Here is a 22,373-nt window from a genome sequence, read left to right on the forward strand (position 1 = left end):
ATGTATTTGCATTTCAAAACATCACATTCAATCATTTTGACAGAATTTTCTGAGACAATGCTTCACCAAAAAAATCCACAAAACCAAAAGAAAAGAGAACAATGAAAACAAACTGTATGCGTGATTGCACCGTGACAGCCAATCGGCAACCTGAGTCATGAGTGTAATCAAGAATGGCTGCTAGATCTGCCATGTCCTGCTGGCGAGCCAGTGATTGTCCACTGGAGGAAGTGGGGGGGTGGGGGGTGGGGGGTGGAGGGGAACAGTACAGCCAACGAGATTCATGACAGCCTCTCGCAGAACCTTGTGGACTGATTACATGTCCAAGAAAATGCATGCGGCAAACGGATATTAAATCACCACAGCTTATTGCCATGCCAGTGTAGGACTGAGTTTGAGCGTGGGCAAAATGCATCTGCAGCTCACCCCTATAAGCACTTGAGGCAGTGGGAGAATTACATTTCTATGGGGGGCTCTGGATGAGTTAGGCAATCTTCCTTTCCACAGCAATGATTAATAGTGATAGTCCCATAAATTGTTCTGTCTGAGAAATATATTGCTACCATAGTATCTGTTGTTTTGCACTGGGGGGCCACTCTGCCTTTGAGGGCAGTGGTTGGATAAGCAGTCAACAATCGAGTGCAGTCCAGAAAAATACACTCACCCTACAGCACAGCTAGGCTCGATCCATCAAAAGTGATTATCACTTGCCATGCACAGATTTTTAAAGCCCTCTGATGTGAAATTAAGCTGACTGAGACCAAACAAATCAGAGAGAAATCTGGCATCTTTATCTCATTTTATCTCACTAACCCTGCATGCTCCTACAGCCTGTTAGTTGTCATCTGAACAAAGGAGTCTCTATTTTTAGCCGACTGCAGAGCTATAGTTGTACTTGAGTCTGATCCCCACACCATTGTTTGACATCTTTTACGTTTCATAATCTTGTGTTTATTCAAACCTGTTTCCTGGAAATTACACTGATTCACAACAAATCTGTCTGTCGGTCTTCTGAGAAGACATATCTGACCTTTTAGCTGGTGGATTTTCACCTGACCCCTAACTCTCAGTGTATGTATATCGGTGCAAGATGAGGAGTGGGGTTATTGTGTTTGCAATAATATCTCAACCATACAGAAAGGTTGTGGCCATAAAATCAAATCAATAAATTAAAGAGGATGGAAAACTCATTTGAATCCAATCTCACTATCTAAAATAATGATTATTGTAGAGTTGAACTGTATCTTTACATTTGGAAAAATCTATTCAGCTCAGTTTTTATAGCCAATCCTGGCCTTTAATGGGTCCTGAATTTCCCTGGCCATGGTGTTGGCTCATTCTTGATCCTTTTGGATCTGGTTTTAAGCAGACTTGGAATGAACCCAGGCCATCGTGACTGCAGCCAGCCCTGACTGACAGTTTTCTCAACACATAAAAATAAGGGAGTCTGGCTGCTGCTAAGATCCATTCCTGACTGAAACTCACATGGAGTGAAAAATCACAGTGACACACACTTTACTTATCCGCATGATAAGTGCTATAGATTTTAGTGTTAGCTTATTGATGAACTGACTAAAAATGAGTTATTACGCACTTTGCCAATTGCCTGTTAAGCAGAAACTCCACAGCACTCAATCAAGTTATGGCCAAGAGCTACGCTTTGATCAATGGATACTACAATTGAGATTTTTCTTTAGGATCAGGCTACTTGGCCTCAAGCAACTGGAGAAAATATAATCATGCACAGAATCTGAGACTGCAAACAGCTGAAATCCTACTACTTTCTGTCCTAAAAGTTGAGATGACAGAAATAAAATGAAAAGTGTTAAAAATATACAACAACTAAGCAGGCAAAAATAAATCAAAAGTTATATATAAGTATCCTAATCAGATTAAAGGAACTGCTGGGGATGGGCCTGAAAGCCAAAATACTTCCCTAAAAAGTCAATTCTAATCAGTTAGTCAGTAAAAAGGGGGAAAATCTGTAAATGCAAAGACTTGTGTTGGGGGGATGGAAGTTGTGTCAGACCATTTCTCTAACTTTCCAAAATGGTCAATCCAACATTCACCCTCACTTCATACTGATGGACAGTTTTCCACACCATGAACAGGTTTCTATGGCTGTCTTTCTGCTGCGGTATTGCAGGGATGAGCTCTAACCTCACATGACATTGACTGGGGGAAAAAAAGAACGTAGATAAATGAAGCCCATCAATATACTGTGAATGTCTTTGTGTCACAAACAAATGTTAAACCAGGGGAAGCAATGTCAACAACTTACCCCACACTGGCTCTAATTTGTCAAACTGAAGCATCACATGCCTAATGCCACTGAAATGTGTGATATAGATTACACTAATGGCTGCTTATTCTTTTCCAAAGGCAAATTCCACAGTGACAGTGAGTCTGTGTTCTGAATAATGTGCTGATATTTAAGTTTCTCATGAAAGTGATCTGAGGTGGCAACTAATAATTGTCCGTGTATGTCTTTCAATAATGTGAAATGTGTGCAAATTTTACCAATATTACAGGTTGTAAGGATAGACATATTGAATGTTTTTCTATTTAATTGCATATGGTTTTGTAAATTTCACACATTTCAATTTCATTACATCACATATACTATACACTTGTGCCAGGAGATGTACATTATGTTCCATCATGTTTTATAAATTAAATGGCTCTGTGGCACAAAGAAGAGCAAATACATCCACCAACAATTTGTCAACAAATCACAGTTCCACATGTCAGAATTTCATTGCAGCTTAAAATGTTTTTTCCATGCCTCATTACCCATCTGTTTTACATGACAGGGGGCGCACACATTTCCCTGTCTGTGTCTGAAATGGGACATGCAATATGCTTTTTAAAATTCTTGTCACTTTTAAGAGTTTCAGTCAATTATCATATCCTCTAGCCAGCAACATGAAGAAATGATTTATGCCACTAGGTCTGTCTTTCTACTGCTGCACATGGACTAAAAGCGCCTCCATGATGCTTAAATTGTCCAGTAATACAGGATGTGCTCTGTTTTCTACCTAGGAGAATGGGATTTAATGATATGACATTAATCTATTTGGAGGTTTATATGTTTTTTAGTGAGAGAGGGTGTTCATTGCTGTGGCAACCATTTAGCCAGCCAGAGGGAATAAGTTTTTTCCTTGCTCCATGACCAACCTTGGGTGAAGGTATGATAACCCCAGTGTAGGTTACGTCAGCTTGATCTGCTTGAGGGAAAGATAATTCTAAGATTGTAATCTAAACACAGACACTCTTGTATGAAGATGATGGATGAATGGTTATATGTGGGGGGAAGAGGGTTTACACCTTAAAATACAGTCAGGAAGGTGAAGACTTCAGCTTTATGTTGAAGCTCCATCCAGCCTAACCAAAATGACGAGAGCTGTAGAGATGAGACTTCTTTATCCACTCCTGGTTGTCTCCTATCATATGTATTGATGCTGTGAGCAGATATTTGAACTCTAATGTAATGGTATTCTACACTGTCTTTCATAACATTTCTGGCTTTGTGTCAGGATATTACCCACTCCAAGGCAAAGCGGTAGATCTCTTTGATGGTGTGAATCCATTCTGAAATGATGCATTTCTCCCTTGGGTTTGAAAAAAAAGGTATTTGAAGTAAAGCACTTCTGTGCTGCCTCATCAGATATCTTTAGATTTGCGATTGATTCCCCAGCCTGTGAGCCTATTCTGGGCTAACACGGTGAATGGGAAACAGTTAATGCTGAACTAATGCATTTCCACCTGCATCTGAAGGAGAAACAAAACTCTTGGAGGATAAAGGAAGAAATAATGTGCATTTGTACCAGCACTGATGTCTGAGATGTACTGACAGAGTGAGATGACTGAAAAATGTTATTTCTTCTCTCCACTGGAGTTCCACTAGTGTCTTTGACCTCAACACACTTAGCACAGGTTATGTTTTAGTCGAGGTGGCCCTGACATTGGATTATTACTTGTTGTTATGTGGTTCATATTGCATAGTTGATGCAGTATTTCTGTGTCCATGAACATGAAGACAGTGAAGTTGAGTATATGTTTTGCAAAATTGCACACACACACAAAAAAGTTATAATTTCATCTGTGTTGTGAACAAAGATAACTAAAATGATTTCAGAGAGACCTTTCACACCTTACTGTAAAACTAACAATACAAAGAAATCCTGGCTATAACAAAAGCAGTTTACTAATTATAGCCCTGTCAAGTATGTCCCTTATACATTTATTATTATTCTGAAAAAGAGAATCTGAATTCCCTGTTTGTATTTTATAGTGTAGGCAGATGGATTAAATCTCTGCAGATGATAGCATGACCGAATTTTAATAGACAGACAATAGTGTCACAATTGCATATCTTGTAGGGATGTTTGGAGATTTCCTATCCTTGTAGAATTAGAATTAAACACATTGACACAGTGGTCAGATTTGTGTGTTCACGTATTTGACACACTGTAGTGTGACGTTAGGCGTTACTTACGTTCAAACAGCGGCTTGCGTCAGAAACTCCTTCCGGTGGTCACGTAAGGTAGGCTTCAGGCTTAAACAGTGTGGCGAAAGTGGCGAAAGCGAGTCCAGGGTTACAAGCAGACTAGTGTGTAACTCCAGAACAGTTTGTACACTAACCGCATGTTTCATCCAGGCCAACAGCTCGATTATTTTTTGGCCGTATGTTCTATTTTCTCCATGTTTTCTCGAGCAGGATGTCTTCCTAGGGTGGCATGGACCGGCTGCCGAAGGTCAATCCCGCTAGCTTGACTACAAACATAGCTAGCTAGCTAGTTAGTAAATAAATCATTCATAGCCAATTATAAACGAAAAACAAACTCCGTTGAAACATACAATTACCGTCAGTAAATAATAAAACATTTGCTGGACGTCGTTTTCGGTTCCCATGAGTCGAAAGGATTAATTCATTCACGGCCACATGCTTATCAAACTGCAGTATTTCATAACTACCATGCATAATCCAAAGTGTAATCTGTTTAAAAGTGCCTTGCTCATGTATAAACACACATCATTCGTAACCTTCACGATTCAACTGGGTCTTGTGACAAATTCGGCATGCATGTGATCTATCAGTAATGCGCCGTTTCAGAAAAATTCAAACCTATATCTTTGGCATGCCTGTTATTGTCCACGTTAGCGAACGTTTCCCTGGTTATATTCAACCAAATGCTTTGCGGCGGCAGCGAAGCAGCAGAAACATTTCAGTTTAATTGAAACAAATCCTGGGAGGCGTATCAAATGTATGCCGATATCACAATAACCTGGTTACGTTTCATCAAACATCAACATCCACGTTGTGCGACGCGTTACTCGCTTTAACGTTAGCGTGGCTTCTTAATATTGACAGATTTTTAATGGGGTTTTGACCTGTTGTCTACCCACATCAAATCTGAGCCAATTACCGGTATCAGTGAAGAGCATGTGTACTCCTAATCCTGGATTATCTAGCACAGAAAACTAAGACCGTGCGGTATAAGGACTAAAACAACGCTATTTAATGTGGTAGCTAATCAGTAAGACCATAACAGTGGACATGTGTATTTTCAGACAAGCAGTTATTCTCCAGTTAGATATTATTTTGATGCTAATTATTAGCCTTCAGTTCGTCTCTTCCTATGGTACCTTCACATTTCTAAGGTTATTGCATGAACCTGGACATTTTCTGTTGTGTGTCAGTTACTCCAGTAGATTCTAATATACAGTAATGTAACAGTAGACCTCACGCTTTTAAGCACTTAATGCTCTAATGTTGTGCTTTGTCTCTCTCAGAATGGGGAATTTTACATCCACCACTACTGGGACTCTGTCCAGCACAGCCTGTGTACAGTATGTTCAAGTAAGTACATGGTGCCTGCAGTCAACTTGTTAAAACCTGGCAAGGTAGTGTGCTGTGAATCTCTTTACAACCTAGTTTTGATTGTTTCTGTCTGATATATTTGGCATTAAAAACAATAATGATTAATCATTGAAATATTTGATAAATGCACTCAGTTCTTTTGCCTTTGCTCAGTGTGGTCTATTTCTGTGTTCTACCGATATTTAATGAATTGTAATTTTTCCCTGACTTTTCAGGAGGTGGTGTCACAGAACTGTGTTGTTATATTTTCCAAGACCACCTGTCCTTATTGCAAAATGGCCAAGAATGTGTTCAATGAAATTGGTGCGACCTACAAGGTGATTGAACTGGATGAACACAATGATGGGAGGAGACTGCAAGAGGCCTTAGCTCAGATGACTGGTGCCAGGACGGTGAGAACTTCATATCAGATTTTGGAATTGGAGCTTTATAGCCTGCTATTTCAGCATCTAATAAAAAAAGAAAAGAAAAACATCAAAACATGGACATTTGACAGCTTATTTGTTCTGGCAGCTCTGCATTAAAGTTAAATTTAGGTGGACTTTTTGTTATGGCTGCAGCCAAGAATTAGGTCTTTATCTTGACTCAAAATAGCATCTGGCAATAGCATCTGAATCAAGATAAAGAGCAGCCAAAGTTGCATCTTTTCCAGACTATGATCTTTTAATGAGAGAAAATATATTACATTTACTAAAAGTTGACAGTACCAAGTACAATTACATGTTTGGAGAGAGGTAACCTGTACATAAATGCTGCATGATATAGACTGAGGACCATAACAGATGCAATTGTTTTTAGATCAAATTAAGAGTTAAAAAACATACTTTTTTTAATACGGTCTGCACATGCAAGACCCATCTCTGCTTTTACCATAAAAATGGATTAAGCTGTGACTTCAAAGAACTACTCATTCACACTGTCGTAATGTTATGACATGATTTGTGTGTTCAGGTGCCGAGAGTCTTTATTAATGGAAACTGCATCGGGGGCGGCTCTGATACCAAACAGCTCCACCAACAGGGAAAGTTGGTGCCTTTGATTGAACAGTGTGCTCCCTGCTGCACTGCAACCAGCTCTGAAGGCTCAGGCAGTGGACAGTTTGAGTCAGCTAAATGACTAACCGTTTTTGTAGTTTTTTTCAATCCTGTATTTATTAAATGTTTGCTTGATCTTACGCGACAAGTTGTACATTGCTTGAGCATGACCATGTTATTTATATATCAAAGTGCATTGAATAGTTGATGTTTCAGCCACATTTGTTTTCATCCAGGGATGTACAGTATTATTATTATTATTATTAAAGCTACCATCTTTTAAACAAAACCTGTGAATAGTGAAACTACTTCAAATACTTCTCCTGCGCATGTCTGTTGTATTGAACAATATTACAGTCATAAACAAGCATGATATGTCTTGAAGCATCAAGCATCATCAAACATTGAACATCATGTAGTACTGACTGATTAGCACATTTTATTGTGCTGAGTATTTGACATTGTGTGTTATTGAGAAATGTTAGTTATTTGCATAGATTGTATATGAAAGATATAGTACTTATGTTTTTTTGTTTTGTTTTTTACTTGCTTGGTTAAATCATTTTCTATTTCAGGGTATCTGAGATTTTGGTAGTAGCTGTGTTTGTATTTAATATTAGGGAGGTGGTTGATTTTTGGTAAATAAATGTAGGAATAAGGTCATCATGTTGCTGGTCAGATGAATGGGCGGATATATTAAGTCAGAATCATTCTAAACGTTGTAAACTGAATGTATATTTATGATTATTAAAAAAATATGAATGAAAATTCACTACTAGTTTTTCACGTCTTTCATGTCTTTACCGAAGAGTGCTCCATTTGTTCCCCCCGACCTCGTAGGAGGGTGGGCATCTATTTTAGAAGATAGCTATTTTTTAGTCGTGGTAAATTTACTCAACTGCAAATGTGCCTTTACAAAGGCTATCACTTGAATATTACGAAAGAAACATGTCTGTTGCTTATGCTTGAGAATATTCTTTGTAAAATATAAGTCGCCTACTACGGTGTACGCTGCATAGTGAAACGTGCGCATCCAGATTGCCCACGTTGCACCGCATCACGGTGACGTTACTCCAGTGCTTCAGTTAAATTAGCTTGACTAACGGGTGCACTGCTAAGCTAAGACATTAACATCTTGTTTATGTACACAGTTAGGTTGAATAAACAACACTGTAAAAAATGGCTGGAAGCGCAGGAGAGTGGTGTCTAATGGAAAGTGACCCCGGGGTGTTCACAGAGCTGATAAAAGGTTTTGGTGAGTGAGTTGTAGCTTAATGCTAGCTGCTCATTCAATATAACGTGGCTATGCGACAGTGCTAGTTAGCTAGCTGCTCTACAGCTAACGGTAACTTCCAAATTAGCTACCACTGATTACTCATGCAAAAAGAAAAAATGCGACGTTGGATTGAACTAAAATATTTTAGAGGATGCGCATATTCAACAGCCACCCAAACGCTGTATTTTCCAAAAAAATAGCATGTAATAATTTGTCAGTGTGAGCTAACTTAATTAGGCAAGCTAACTGGCTAGCATTACTCAGCGTTCAAAACAACGGCGCGTGAAAACAAATCGTCGCTCGTAAATGATGACATTTGTTGTGCTGTCAAACCGACACCGAGTGAAGCAGCTCACTTAATTAGCGTTTGTTGACGGACAGGTAGCTCTTACTGCAATAGTTATTCCAAAATGTTCAATGTTTGATGCTTCACTTGTCATTGTCAGGCTGCAAAGGAGCCCAGGTTGAGGAGATATGGAGTATGGAGCCAGAGAACTTTGACAACTTGAAGTATGTTCATATATGCAACCTCATTATCTTGCATGCTCCCTCTAAAGACCGGCCTTTTAATTTAACTGTTCTATTCCAGACCAGTTCACGGCTTGATTTTCCTGTTCAAGTGGCAGCCAGGTGAAGAGCCAGCAGGATCAATTGTTCAGGATTCAAGACTTGACCACATCTTCTTTGCAAAACAGGCACGTCAATATATATTTTAAGTGCACTTTGTTAGTATCAGCAAATATATTATGTGGCATAGGTAGTTCTATAGTTCTATATAGTCTTTTCAACTTCAAACTGGAATTGTTTCAATTAATGTAGAAGTGTCTCCTGATGCATTTGACTAAATATTTCACCACTGAAGTATAGTTGCAAAATAAAAGGTAATGACAATTATGACTGGAATGAATGACTATTTTAATTCCCAAATGATCTCAAGAGTAGTTTCTCTCTCTTGACAGCTCAGTGTATAAAATGTTAGGAAATTGTAATAAATAAATAAATACCCATCACAATTTTGTAATGCCCAGCAGTCCAAAACTTAGAATAAGGGAACTTCTCAGCATTTTTGCTTTAAAATGTAAACAAAACAAAAGAGTAATTGTAAGACGACATTGTCTAGTTCAGCTAAATTGAATAATGAATTCACTGGGCCTGTGACGGCTAATAATAAAGTATGAGGATGCTGCTTTTCACACTGATAAGAGGGTTATTCATTCTGACATAAGTCTTAACATTCCACTGTGAGATTTGAAACTTTGTTTGCTATCACAGACTTAGTGGCTAATAAAACTGTAATCTCTTGCTATGAAATCAGATCTCTTAATTTAGAATGCATATAATGTGCTCTTAGTTTTTAATTCATCGAAAGCATCAGAATTTGTTTTATCTATCCAATCATTGATTGTGTTTTTGTGTATCTGTGTATTTTCAGGTCATTAACAATGCCTGTGCCACCCAGGCAATTGTCAGCGTTCTGCTCAACTGTTCCCATCCTGACATGTTGCTTGGAGACACACTGACAGAGTTCAGAGAGTTTTCACAGAGTTTTGACGCTGCTGTACGTTCATGGTATTTTGTCTGTAATCCAAGAATTGTGGCTTTGATTTGTTTTGTTTGAATTGTGTGATCTAGCTCAAGAATTTACCTGTTGTTTTCTGTTAGTTTATTTGTAAATTGCTTATTTGTTTAGTTGTTGTTGGGTATGAACCTTACCATGTAAATTTTCTCACTGCTCGTTCTAAAAATGACATTTGTACTGCTTTCCCCCTTGAAGCAGTAACTCATTACACAGCTCACTATAGTAATTTCCCCCTCTGTCTCTAACACTGACAGTTTTATCCTCTTACCTTTTAAAACCGTGATGACTCAGTTGTCTGTCCCACAAATATTCAGGAGAACCAGGCTGTACTGATTTATGATGTTCGGCTTCTCCTTTGGTTTTAAAAAAAAAACTCAAATTTGCTTCTACCTAGACATTGCTACTTTGTATTATTTAATAGATGGCAGCAGCTTATCGGGAAAAGCAAACAGGGCTGGAAAAAGCAACAACTAAGTAATTTATTTTAATTAGTAACTGTAATATTACTGAAATAGAAATACTAATTAGATGCTCAACCTTTTAGGTAAAAAAAATGTGTAGCATGGACCGTACACTGCTTCATTACACCACAGCATCTTTAAGGCAAGGGTTATGCAATCAGCATTATAATCCTACATCTCCCACTCTCCTCAGATGAAAGGTTTGGCTCTTAGCAACTCTGAAGTGATCCGACAAGTTCACAACAGCTTTGCCAGGTAAGCTCCTGCTCATATCATATCCAGCTAGAAAGGCTCTGTTTGATTGGCTTCATGTTATTTTTAGCTTCTCATTCTAACTTGGAGAAAAGTGATTGGCCCATTTGTCGCTAATGCAGCAGTCTGCCTTTTTGAAACATGCACATGTGAGACTGGTTCATTTATTGGTCGCTAAAATGTGTCAGTACTCATTCTCTTATTTAATAAATGAGTCATTCAAAGCACAACTTACACACAACTTCTGAAGTGATAACACTTTTAATTAAGGATAAAACATATTAAAATTCAATACATCACCTTCATTTTTTGACTTGTGTTATGACATTCTTAAAGCAGAAGATATTCCTACTTCACTACCTGTGCATTTGTTATGTTTGCAGACAGCAAATGTTTGAATTTGATGCAAAGTCATCAGCAAAGGACGAGGACGCCTTTCACTTTGTGAGCTATGTTCCTGTAAATGGCAGACTATATGAGCTGGATGGACTTCGAGAGGGACCAATTGACCTGGGTAAGCAGAAAAATGTAATTTGTTATTTTCCTTTTATTGCTTTAAGGTTTCAGCACCTAAACTGGCAGTTTAATGTTTAAGGTCCCTCAGTGTGAGGCCCTGCTGTGCATAGCTGAATTTTGTCTTGTTGGCCATGGCCCATTTCCTCTAAAACTGTCTGTTTTATGATGATGTACAGTGTGTGCTTGCAGTTACTGTATACATAGACACCTGCAGTGTTATTTATTTCTGTCTGTGTTTTTCACCAGGTGCATGCAACCAGGATGACTGGATCAGTGCGGTTCGCCCAGTGATTGAGAAAAGAATACAGAAGTGAATATCTGCACATTTATTATCGATTTAAAGTAACCAAGCACACACAGTTTAAATTGAATTTAATGCTTTAATTTCATTTTTCACTTCCTTTTTAAAACACTGAACAGTCTCTATATTCAGGTTGGACTAAGACACCAGAAATGAATTAAAGTAGCATGCAGTCATGGTGACATTTCTCATCCATCTTCTCTGGTTTATTGGCATTTTTCATAGTTAGAGATTGTATTGTGCAATGATGACATTTTGGAGTGAACTTATTACTTTCCTCTTCAGGTACAGTGAAGGAGAGATCAGATTCAACCTAATGGCCATTGTGTCAGACAGAAAGATGATATATGAGAGGAAAATCGCAGAGCTCCAGACTCAGCTTACTGAGGTGAGTGGCAGCAAAAGAGCTGAATCCAGAGCAGACATGAGAAAGAATAATTTATTATTTTGCTTTCTCCCCAGGAGTCTACATGTGAAATTCATCAGTTGTCAGCTTTCAGAAAGTTAGAGATCATAGCTTCAGTGTGCCTAAGTTTGGGGGGAAAAAGCGCTGTGTTTTGTTTGTGGCTTCATCCACTCATCTGTTTGTCATGTTTGTCATTTCATATTTGAACACTCATGACGTGTGCATTACTACAACTCCAGTTTTGATGAAACCTGGTATAGTGATGCAATCTTGTCCTGACGTGCAACATTTAGAAAATGTCATAGATGTCCCAAATGGAAAGAGTGGTGACTGTGATAAACCTGTGCTATCTTTGAACATCATGAAAAGTCGTTTTCAACCCATCTGCTGTGGACATCATAACTGTTAAATTTCTTAAGGGGTTAAAGAGTAACTTGATGCCAAACTAAAAATCCTGGTTTCACTGACTTTGACACACCTGCATCATTATTGGGTGTAGTTGGAAATATGTTCTGCTGTACCTGTAGCCAGCTGCACCTTACAGGGTTGTCAGGATGTCCTGATCACACCCTGAGTACACATCTGCAATAGTGCAGGAAGGTGAAACCCTCAACCACTGGAGGTCAGCAGAAACAAGGTTTTCAGATGGTGTGTTTAAAGAAATAGGTGTGATGATCTGTGATAGCACTTCTCACTAAATACTCAAGGTCCCAATTTGACAAAGGCAGCAATTTAATTGACATTATGATTGTGTAAGCATCTTACATTTAATCAACATGAAGCATCTTCATCACCAACTGTCCTCTCACCTTTTTATTCCCCCATTCCAACTAGTCAGGATACATCCTGCATGTGTAAAAACCTTTGTCCCTTTCTGCTCCTAGGATGAACCAATGGACACAGACCAGAGCAGCACATTTCTTAGCTCCATCCAATCAGAGATTGCCAAGTACCAGCTCCTTATTGAAGAGGAAAACCAGAAACTTAAAAGATATAAGGTGTGTTTTTCCTCAGCACCACATTCCATACAATTGCATGCTGTATTTCATGTGACTGTTCATTGTGGTAGAAGTAAAAGGAAAGGGCCCATGAGCCTACAGCACACGTTTTTATTTTTATAACCAAGAGCACATTATAAATGTATAGACTATGTTTACTGCAGTGTTTTCAGCCACCTCTGAATGTACTGTACTAGCTGCAGAGGTTTTGTACATTTCCTCCCTACCACCACATTAGTCTTGCCCACTACTTAGATTTATGTATGTTCTTACAGATTGAAAACATTCGACGAAAGCACAACTACCTTCCTTTCATCATGGAGCTACTGAAGACGCTGGCAGAGTACCAGCAGTTAATACCTTTGGTGGAAAAGGTAATTTTTTTTCTATTCTTTATTACTGTGGCTTCCCCCAACACCATTTGCTTTCAGTGCATGAGTGTCTGGGGAGACTTAAAGAAGTACCTTTACATTTTGACACATGGTTGGCTATTTCTTTTCATGGAATGTGCACATTATTTCAATGAGATCATGGATGTCAGCAATGTGTATATAGGGACATTCAAGGACAAAAAATGAAAGCATTTGGTCAATGCGATGGGTTACAGAACAGAGAAATAATTTTGTAAATGTGATGAAATGGATCACTGATCCACTGCAAGGATGTTTAAAAACCAGAGCTTTGGTATTCTGTCCACTAGAGGGCAGACATAATTTCTCACAAGCATGCCATGCTGTAGTTACATTTAAATATCTGTAGATTGTGTGCTGAAATTTAGTGACCAGATCCGTCGTTCTTTCCTGAATTTCTAGAAATAGGGGACACTAATGAAAATGTCTCTGGGTTTGTCTCACTAGGCGAAGGAGAAACAGAGCGCCAAAAAAGCTCAGGAGGCCAAGTGAACAACACACTTCAACAGAGAAGCCTCCAATTACATACACACAGACACATCCAGAGCTCTACAGTCACTCTTTCATCAGTGAGCCACACACAGATACTGTACATCATTTGTCATACTCATATTAATGACCATGGATGGTCTGCAGCACTTCCTCACTGTGGCATCCTGTGAACCATCCAGACATTAAGAACTGCACTGCACTGCAGGTGTAGCAGAGAGACTGTCGGCAAAATGCTCTCTCCATGTGTCCATCAGCTCTGTTGCATGATAGAAGGAAAGATGTGCTCAAATTATGTTCTGTCTTATTTTCATAATAAAATGTTTAGATGTTTGTGAATGTTCTTTTTTTAAATCAACATCACTTAATTATTGATTTGTCTCCAGATATGGTCTCTAAATGCTGTTCACTCAGAGAAATCCACTGAATTGTAAGACTTAGTGGTAGATCTTTGGCACCACCTACTGGTGCAGCAGAGGAATGACGATGACTATGTTTATAGTACATTACAAAAAGCCATCTGATGAACTTTCTGTAAGTATCAGAAATTAGTGAAGCTACAGTTTGTTGGGCAAGACAACTATCTTTTTAAAAACAATCTGACATTTAGATCTGTGTATTAGACCATCTGACCTGGTGAGAGCACACTGTCAAGCTGCCAACTCCTTATAAGTGCATCATTAAGAAAGGACTGGTACAAATTTAGTGACTCGTGTGTTTTTTGGATAGGTTCCTGTGGCAGTCTGTTGATGTTTTGATCATGGGGCCTCTGTGATTTGTCCAGTAATTCAACTTCTGGCTTGTACTATACAAAGACGCCATACTTAGCTGACTTACAGGTTGTACATGAACAGCGTGTGTGTTAAGGCCTGCGTAGTATGACGTATCAGTCTCCATACCAAAGGAGAACGTGGCCCTTTTCTATTTTTGGCTTTAGTGTTTACAGACACACCTTAAGTACTCCTTGGATCTGATCCCAGTCATCTGTTGCCAAGAGCCTTCATGGCAACAAATGAAAATCCACAGGTTTTACTACCAGCTCAGAGAGAGAACAGCGTGTCTGTTATATGATCCTGTATGATTTCAGCCCGCGCAGATGACCAAATGATAAGTAATGGTGACTGTGCCAGTTCTGAAGGGTGTTCATGAATACCTTTACTACCTCACTATACACGCTTTAGCATCCAATGTGGTAATTATCACATTGTCTAATTGTCTTCTTCTTGTCTCTTAAAATAGTGAACACTGCTGCATAATGGAATTTGTGCTGTGTCTACCTACTTCAGAGGTCAGGGAAAGATTTGTACAGCTTATTATCACATACAGTGATAATAAGAGCTTTCAAGGACCATAAAAGCAGTGGTTTCAAGCCCAGACAAGGAATGTTCTGTGAAAAATAACATTAGCATTAGAGCTGTGACTACTAATTGCTTTCACTGTCAGTTATTTTTATGATTAATTACTAACTCTTAAAAATGTCAGTGGAAAATAAATAAATTTAAAAAATAAGATGGCCATAAATGTTTTGTATGAACAGCAGTCCAATACATTGATTTGTTACCAATGTATCGGACAATGTCCATACCACATTTCAAAGCAATCCACTCAGTAGTTGTTGACATTTCACATAAAAGACAAATTCAACCTTCTGTTGGTGATAGAGGAAAAGTCAGGGGGTCACCACGATCAGCAGTCTTTATCCTCTAGGGATCACAGATGCCTGTATGTAATTTCATGCCAATCCATTCAATAGGTATTTCAGTCTGAAACCACACTGATGGACTAACCAGCTGACATTGCCATCTCTAGAGCCTTGCTGCTAGCGTGGCATAAAATGGGATTGTGATCATTTAAGTACTAAAGAAAAGAACCCTGTATTAATATTACATTCTTTTCCTGCCAGTGTGGGTTTCAAACTATTCATGTTCAGATCACAAATCTAGTCCTCTAACCTGCAGGCCAGCAGAGCATATGGTTCTGAAGGGCTGCTGGTGTAAAAGATGATCTCATTACACCACAGCAGCAGGCCACAGGTCTGAGGAGAGAGCAGGAGCTGTCAGCTTGTCAGGAGCAATGTCTGGGTGTCTGGCCACTGTCAGCCTCCACGATGAGTTCACGGCTGGAAACACCCCTGTATCAGAGAGCAGACGCACAGCAGGCAGAGGACTCTATCTGCTGTCAGTCAGATGTTCTCTTCTGTTTTTACAGCCTTAAACATGGGGGCCATTGTTACAGTATTTAAACTCTGCTGTGATGACGTGGCCCCCGTCAGCTGTGCCAGGAGGAATGTAATGTTCCAAAAAGATTAGGAATGTTGTTTTTGTTGTGCAACTTAACATCCAGCACATTGTGTCGAGAAATGTACAGTATGTAAATTATGTGTCTGACCTTTCTGTTAAACCAAACACCCAACTATTTCCAGTTTGAATATAAACAATAATTAACTGTCAGTAGATAAATACATTTTCTTCTTTCTTTCTGGAAAATACATGTCAAAATATAGCTCCATGCTTTAGCAGTAAATGAGGTACGCAGTAGCCCATTTTGGCAGCTGACTTTAACAAGGAGGTAGGCAGTTTTTTTTTTCTTTTTTTAACATAGGTTCAAATGAATATATGCTGTGCACATATGCAAGCTGGATGTCCATTCATTTTTATGGGATCATCCATGATCTTCAATGTGATCTTCAACTTCTCCTACTTTTTTTTTTTTTTTTTTAATTCAGACCTTGCCTGCAGTACTTCGACTTCAACTGCATACACTGTTTGCTGCAGGAAGTTAGCTTACTCCAATTTAAATCCATGCTACAGTTCAGCACGAGTATTCACTTTGACAGTGATAGACATTTGTAGATGTAGTTTTAACAAAATTCTGAAATAATTTCTTTTTGTCTTGAAGCTATTCAATAGGGATTTGAGCTTTAATGAATTTGGTTACACGGTTTCCAAAGGTCAACAGTGAACTTATATGCAAAAAAAGTCAGACATTTTTGAATTTCAGCACTGAACAATAAACTTTATTTTTCAAGCAGGCCAGCTGCCCCAAACTGAAATTCACATTTAACACATTGTGCAATATCACAGTATTTACAATAAATAAGAATGTCACAGTCATTTCAGGCCAAATGCCATCTTCAGTGAAAATTGTGAATATTATATGAATTAAAATTGCACTTTTATGTGTAAACAGATCAAATCCAGCAGAGCAATATGAAAACCAGGGTCACATAGGAAGTCCTGTGTATATCTGTGACTTTGTACATCAGAAAATACATTCTAACAGTTGTTGGTAAGATATACAGAGCTAAGTATGAAAAATTTTGACAGACTCTTCTCATTCTTTGAATGCATTGGCTCTCAAACAGCATGTTCTTGAACAGCATCAATGTTCAAAATACCAAACTCTAATAGCATAGTGAGTAAAGTGCAGGTAATGGCCCAGTGAAGAAAATGTAACCTAAATCCCATCTAGTTGAAATGCTGTGTATTGCCTGCAGCAGCTATAGCATCCAGGCTAATCATCCCAACTTCATTGTTGAAAGCTCTCAGCAGGACAGAGTGAAAATGGTTTCAGTTTTGCATTTTCCACCCTCGCCATTAATATTTATGCTCAGGATTTGCATTCAAGTCCATTATCCTGAGGCAGTGCCTGGAATGAACATCATCAGTGGTCTATTCACACAGTCACAGTGGTAAACAAATGACCTCAGGAGTGGGTCTCTAGTTTGACTAGGATTTAATGTGCTTGCTCTCTCCCTTGGCGACTGCGCACAGTTCTTTGTAGAGGTCGGAGTGGATAAACCTGGGGTAGGAGTTGTTCTCCATGAGACTGTAGACTTTCCTCTGGGCTGCCAGGAAGCTTGTCGCAGTGGGCTCATGGAGGCTCTGGACGATAGCATTTTTGGTGTGGAAATCCAAGTTTATCTGACCAAAGAGAATAGTCCAAAATGAGTTTTTGATGTTCATTTTTGATAAAGAATATCTTGTGTACTTACAAAACTTGAAGGTACATAGATTATTAATTAATTTTTCAAAGGCATCATTTAGCTCTTACCTCCTTGGGAGCTTCACTTTTAATGAACTCCTCATAAATGATGTTGGCCTTGGACGCCAGCTCTTTGTGCGATGTGAGGGTCCTGAATTCCTCACAGGCTGTCCAAAACTCAATGTTCTCTTCACAGAACTCAGACTTCAGGAAGATACAAAAAGCCGCTTTCCCATCTGCAGGGAGAGAGGGAGAAAGGGAGGGAGAAGTGTTAAAGACGAGGCTAGTAAAATAAGCCGGAGGACAAAGCCACTTATTGTTTGCTCATTAATGTAAGGTAAAATAAGTGCGAGGCCATTACAGCCTTTGCTGAATGAAGGTGGTTTATTGGCCCCAATAAAATACACAGCTGACTGTGTGACCTTTGAGATGCTTTTATGTAATCATGCACCAATAGTGCAGTGAATGATGCTCACATTTGTGACTGAGTAGTTTGTCAAGTGACTGCGCCCATTGGTTCACGTCATCAGCACTTGGCCTGAGGGTAGAGAACAGAGATCATGTAAGAGATAATTATAGTAGACGCAACTACTTTTTTTTAACAGTGTCACTGTAAATTCCTGAAATTAATTAGTTGGATATTTCCTTTAAATTCTTTACATGATTTATTTCTGCTCTGATTTTTAGTTGTGCTTTGCTAGACACTGTGTCTATAGTATTGTAAGTCATTTGGAATTCAGTTATTTATTTAAGGTATAAAATCATAAAGTTTTGTTTTCTTTTATTTGGCTGTAACACATTATATACATGCAATGATATACACAATGCATCAGTGTAGATTATGGATATCTTAAGACATAAAAGGAATTAATTTGATGTAAAACTTTAGACAACAATCACTTTAAACTATAAAAAAAAAATTATTTACATAATATTAAATACAATTCAGTTAAACTGAATTGACTATAACCAGAATGCAGCACAAACTATGTGTTATATATATATGCACATAAGGTGAGATCCTATACACTGCAACCTTTTCATCCTCAAAATACAAAAAGTGCCTTACCTGTAGGACCTGTTCTTTTTAAGATGAAGACCTGTTACTCGCTGGGAAGAGTTTGTCTGCAGGAGAAATCTTATTCTGTTTCTCCAGTTTTTTCTCCTGTAAAAAAGAATGAGTTCACTCATCAGAGCTTTGTGGCAGTGTATATCTCAGTAATATATTTTACAAGGTCATCATGACCAGGAACGTCCTTATAAAACAGCCAAATGAACTTACTTTATCCCATTCTTCTCTGTGAACAGGTCAGTGGGTGTCAAACAGTCTGTGAACGCCATGCTTTGGGATGACACACAGGCAAGGTTCTCTCTCATGGTTCAGTCTCCTCTCCTTCTCCCTCTTGACTTGTCAGGCAACTTTATATTTTCACTCCAGTTGTGATCTTGAGTGTGACAGGCGGGAGGCGGGCCTGGAATGACAGGTCTTTAACATGATTGGCTCTTGTTGTGTAAACAGTGACTTGCCCTGGTATGACTCTCAGGACCCGAGGCAGTGATAGGCTGTCACTGCATAAACATTCCCTCCCTGTGTATCCTGTGGGCTTCCATTTTTAAACGTAAGGTCAAGATGTGACGTACATAGCAGACTCAGTGCCCTTATTCCTAAAATAAAATTCTGTCAGGGACTAATGAAACGTTTCTCCCCTTTCTCTTGTGTTTTTCTTTCTTTTTTAAATCCTGAAAGCATTTTGCTAAATTGCAGCTGCTCTGTGATTTGTCTCTAGACACAATCACAAAGTTTCCAAGGCATTCATATTTTTACCTTACACCTATTTTAGTATTTTACTTCTATTTTATATATGAAAACAAAGTACATTCTTAAGTGAAAGAAACACAGAAATACAGTACCCATCACGCACAGCACGTTTAACCATAAAACATGCGTGTTGTCCCTCACATGGGGCCATTTCTGATCCACAATTGATTCATTGTACTTTCCAACACTACCTGCACTCTTCATATTTAATGGATGACTCACACGGGTGTGGATTCATGAAGCATAACTTGTGTCATGATGGCATGTTGAGATAGGACAGGTTGGTACAAAGATGATGATGATGCAATATCCTCTTACCTTATAGGTCTATTGAAAAAAAAGAAAAAGAATGTGGGCTGTGCTGAGTGCATTGGCAGTTCCTCTAATATTAACTTCAGGTTAAAAATAACCCTGATAGAATCAATCTATTTGTTATTGGTAGTTACATTCTGTGGTATTTTGTAAGTCAAAAGCTTTCTATGCATCTGACGAAAACTTCATATAAGCACCATATTTCAGAGAAGAATTAGAGCCTGCTTCACTTGCAATGTGGTTCACAGTCAGACATTGACCATTTATAGCAAAGGGTTATGCAGTTAGATTTAGCGGATCAGACTCTGCTTTTTTGAGCAAGCTCTTGAAGAATTAGCAATGAGGCGATGCTAGGAGATCTGATCCCCCCTCAACAAACACATGCACGAATATAAGATCTTATTAAAGTCAACAATACTAAAAGCTTCAACACCATAGGAGGAGGTCGAAGGAAGCTGCAGCAGCAATGGTATTGGCATGAGTGTATCAGCAGTCATAGTGCAAATTTTTAGGTTATCAAGGCGCAGTACTGCCTTGGATAGATATGTATTATATGTACAAGTATTTTGGCTGTACAGTTTAAGCAGCATTGATGTTTCTGGCCATTTGGTGACTGAAGAACTCCAGCACATTTTTTAAGCATTCATTTGAGTCATGTTTATGTTCACATGATGGATGTTAACCCAATATCCACTTGCCTTTTAGCTCTGCTCTTGGTCTCTACCAACTCCTGAGAAAAACAGAACTTTAGCTGCTAGCTGTTTGTCAGTTGTTTTTGTGCTAGGCAGGAAGCAGTCGCTTGGTTTGTCTGAACACTTTTTTTTTTCTAAAAAGAGCTGCCTGCTGCTGGAGATGGAATCAATGAGAGCACAATTTGTGGGCCAGAAAACCAAAACAATGAGTCAGAAGATGCCAACAATCTTCATATAGTTTGTAAAGTTGGCTGACTGTCTGTAGGTTCATTACTTAACTTATTTGTTATATAAAATACTGATTAATGGGTTGAAATCTATATAATGGTATAGATTCATCATCTGGCTTTAGCATAGTTTAAATCCATATAATGCATAGTGTTTCTAGGACGCTAATAAGTATGGTCTTTGGCAGCAAATTTTTACAACCCCATTCTGTTTAAAGCAAATTAAAGGTCAGCTGTCTAAGATAAAGTCTTAAATCAATCAAAGATGAGTACACCCTGATTAACGCACAGGCGATCAGTTTAACTACCTAGAATGCACCAGATGCCATATACAGACCTGGTTATTTTGTATGTACAATAAAGTCTATTGTTTTCCATTTTTTACAGATGAATCAGAGTGTAAGACAAAACAAATGTGTAATTGTCGTTCAGCTAAACCTGCCGGTCCAGTTATCATGCACAGTGGATGAGTAACCCCCACCATTTTCACTTGGCACCATCCCTGCCATGTTTCCATTCACTCATTGTTTGCATGCAAGGCTGTGGTCATGAAAATGTTTGTCATTCTGTTATAGGTACGATTTGTCTGTGTTGATAGAGAGAGTGAGCGAAACATACAGTATAATGTTTAATTTGACAAAATGTTATATTCATGTAAAAACATATGCAACACATGATTAATGTTAACACTTTATCTGGTTAGTTACACAAGTTGTGTATCAACTAAAAACTGGACAACACTGAAAACACTTGAAAGCAGCACAGTGAAGTCCTTATTCCAGTAACAGTATGGGCTGACATTGACATCATATCCCAGAAACACTAAAAGGGCATTTCTGTTGAGGAACAGCACACAGATGTACAGAATAATCACATTTTGTCCCAGGTTATCAGTCCCATAATGCATCTGCGTCACCTGCTGCGTTGTGTTGTGATAATCACTGGCCTCCCCTCTGTCTGTTGCACCAGTTTGGAGATCTGCTGGGTGAAAACATGGTGTTCGCCTCATGTGTTTATTATGATGTGCAGACTGTGTGTAAGCAGCCGTCTGTTTAGAAGTGGATGAAGAGCAGAGCCAAGTTTCCACTAAGGCACGAGGTCTGTCCAGAGGGCCTTACGCATAAGGTGATTCCCAGCACTAGTTTGCAGACTTTGTCCTCTTTGTGTTTGGAAGTTGTGGTATTCATAAAGTCCGGCTGCACTCTTAACCTGGCTATGAGCTTTTGGGTTTTTATTTAGCTGCTACTGGCACAAAAACCAAGCACCTAAACCTAGCATTAAGCTTTAGGTCCTTAAAGAAAGATATGCACAACATCACAGATGTTAAATGAGACAACTAGCATGACTTTGAAAATGAGGACATATGTGCAAGGCAGTCTGTATGTATACTGTATATACTACACAGTGTAGAAAATACCCACATGAACCACTTTGGCTGCTGCACTCTCACTCAGCCCAAAACAATTAAGAGGTGAAAAGAAATTTAAAAAGAAGTAAAGGAAAGTAATTACACTGAAGCCTTTCATTTTGGCAGCAAAGTCTGGAACTTGTGATTAAAGTTCAACTAATAAACGTGGGATAAGAACCCATCAGGACAGCTGCACCTGATCTGTGAACGCACACTCTGCAAACCAACACAAGTTCTTCTCACCTTAAATCCAGGTCAGAGCTGGGTGGATAACTCTGACACACTGGGTTAAACTTGACTTATTAGGACTAACTGTCCTCATTAG

The 22,373-nt window shown here is 38.7% G+C and overlaps 3 protein-coding genes across 5 annotated transcripts; 2 read left to right on the top strand and 1 right to left on the bottom strand.

The window, feature by feature from the left end:
• Positions 1-4,496: 4,496 nt before the first annotated feature.
• On the top strand, positions 4,497-7,696 carry glrx2 (glutaredoxin 2). Of its 3 annotated transcripts, none has more exons than XM_018670821.2 (4): positions 4,497-4,546; positions 5,797-5,863; positions 6,100-6,276; positions 6,836-7,696. In XM_018670821.2, exons 2-4 carry the CDS (start codon positions 5,798-5,800, stop codon positions 6,998-7,000), a joined length of 408 nt encoding a protein of 135 aa, XP_018526337.1. In that variant the 5' UTR covers positions 4,497-4,546; position 5,797; the 3' UTR covers positions 7,001-7,696. The 3 variants fall into 3 exon arrangements, with proteins under 3 accessions (XP_018526337.1, XP_018526335.1, XP_018526333.1); XM_018670819.2 differs by having other exon boundaries at positions 4,541-4,612; XM_018670817.2 differs by lacking the exon at positions 4,497-4,546 and adding an exon at positions 4,553-4,757.
• A 279-nt stretch (positions 7,697-7,975) lies between these two features.
• uchl5 (ubiquitin carboxyl-terminal hydrolase L5) lies at positions 7,976-13,939 on the top strand. Its single transcript, XM_018670932.2, has 11 exons — positions 7,976-8,173; positions 8,641-8,704; positions 8,784-8,889; positions 9,627-9,752; positions 10,428-10,489; positions 10,870-11,000; positions 11,249-11,312; positions 11,589-11,691; positions 12,594-12,707; positions 12,983-13,081; positions 13,565-13,939. The coding sequence occupies exons 1-11, from the start codon at positions 8,098-8,100 to the stop codon at positions 13,607-13,609; spliced, it is 990 nt and encodes a 329-aa protein (XP_018526448.1). The 5' UTR covers positions 7,976-8,097; the 3' UTR covers positions 13,610-13,939.
• A 2,661-nt stretch (positions 13,940-16,600) lies between these two features.
• rgs2 (regulator of G protein signaling 2) lies at positions 16,601-19,034 on the bottom strand. Its single transcript, XM_018670816.2, has 5 exons — positions 18,873-19,034; positions 18,660-18,755; positions 18,067-18,128; positions 17,660-17,826; positions 16,601-17,529 (listed from the first exon to the last, which is right to left on the bottom strand). The coding sequence occupies exons 1-5, from the start codon at positions 18,965-18,967 to the stop codon at positions 17,335-17,337; spliced, it is 615 nt and encodes a 204-aa protein (XP_018526332.1). The 5' UTR covers positions 18,968-19,034; the 3' UTR covers positions 16,601-17,334.
• Between the last annotated feature and the right edge of the window lie 3,339 nt (positions 19,035-22,373).

Source organism: Lates calcarifer, linkage group LG17 (assembly GCF_001640805.2).
Source record: "Lates calcarifer isolate ASB-BC8 linkage group LG17, TLL_Latcal_v3, whole genome shotgun sequence".
NCBI classification, from domain to species: Eukaryota; Metazoa; Chordata; class Actinopteri; family Centropomidae; genus Lates; species Lates calcarifer.

Bases quoted from the DNA above. Each gene is read 5' to 3' on its own strand.
- uchl5 (XM_018670932.2), top strand. From the start codon at position 8,098: ATGGCTGGAAGCGCAGGAGAGTGGTGTCTAATGGAAAGTGACCCCGGG. The intron at 10,490-10,869 runs GTAAGCTCCTGC...TTATGTTTGCAG, and splicing joins GTTCACAACAGCTTTGCCAG to ACAGCAAATGTTTGAATTTG. The intron at 11,692-12,593 runs GTGAGTGGCAGC...TTCTGCTCCTAG, and splicing joins TCCAGACTCAGCTTACTGAG to GATGAACCAATGGACACAGA.
- rgs2 (XM_018670816.2), bottom strand. From the start codon at position 18,967: ATGAGAGAGAACCTTGCCTGTGTGTCATCCCAAAGCATGGCGTTCACA. The intron at 18,756-18,872 runs GTAAGTTCATTT...TCTTTTTTACAG, and splicing joins ACAGAGAAGAATGGGATAAA to GAGAAAAAACTGGAGAAACA. The intron at 17,530-17,659 runs GTAAGAGCTAAA...CTCTTTGGTCAG, and splicing joins AAAGTGAAGCTCCCAAGGAG to ATAAACTTGGATTTCCACAC.
- glrx2 (XM_018670817.2), top strand. From the start codon at position 4,648: ATGTTTCATCCAGGCCAACAGCTCGATTATTTTTTGGCCGTATGTTCT. The intron at 4,758-5,796 runs GTCAATCCCGCT...TGTCTCTCTCAG, and splicing joins GCATGGACCGGCTGCCGAAG to AATGGGGAATTTTACATCCA. The intron at 5,864-6,099 runs GTAAGTACATGG...CTGACTTTTCAG, and splicing joins CCTGTGTACAGTATGTTCAA to GAGGTGGTGTCACAGAACTG.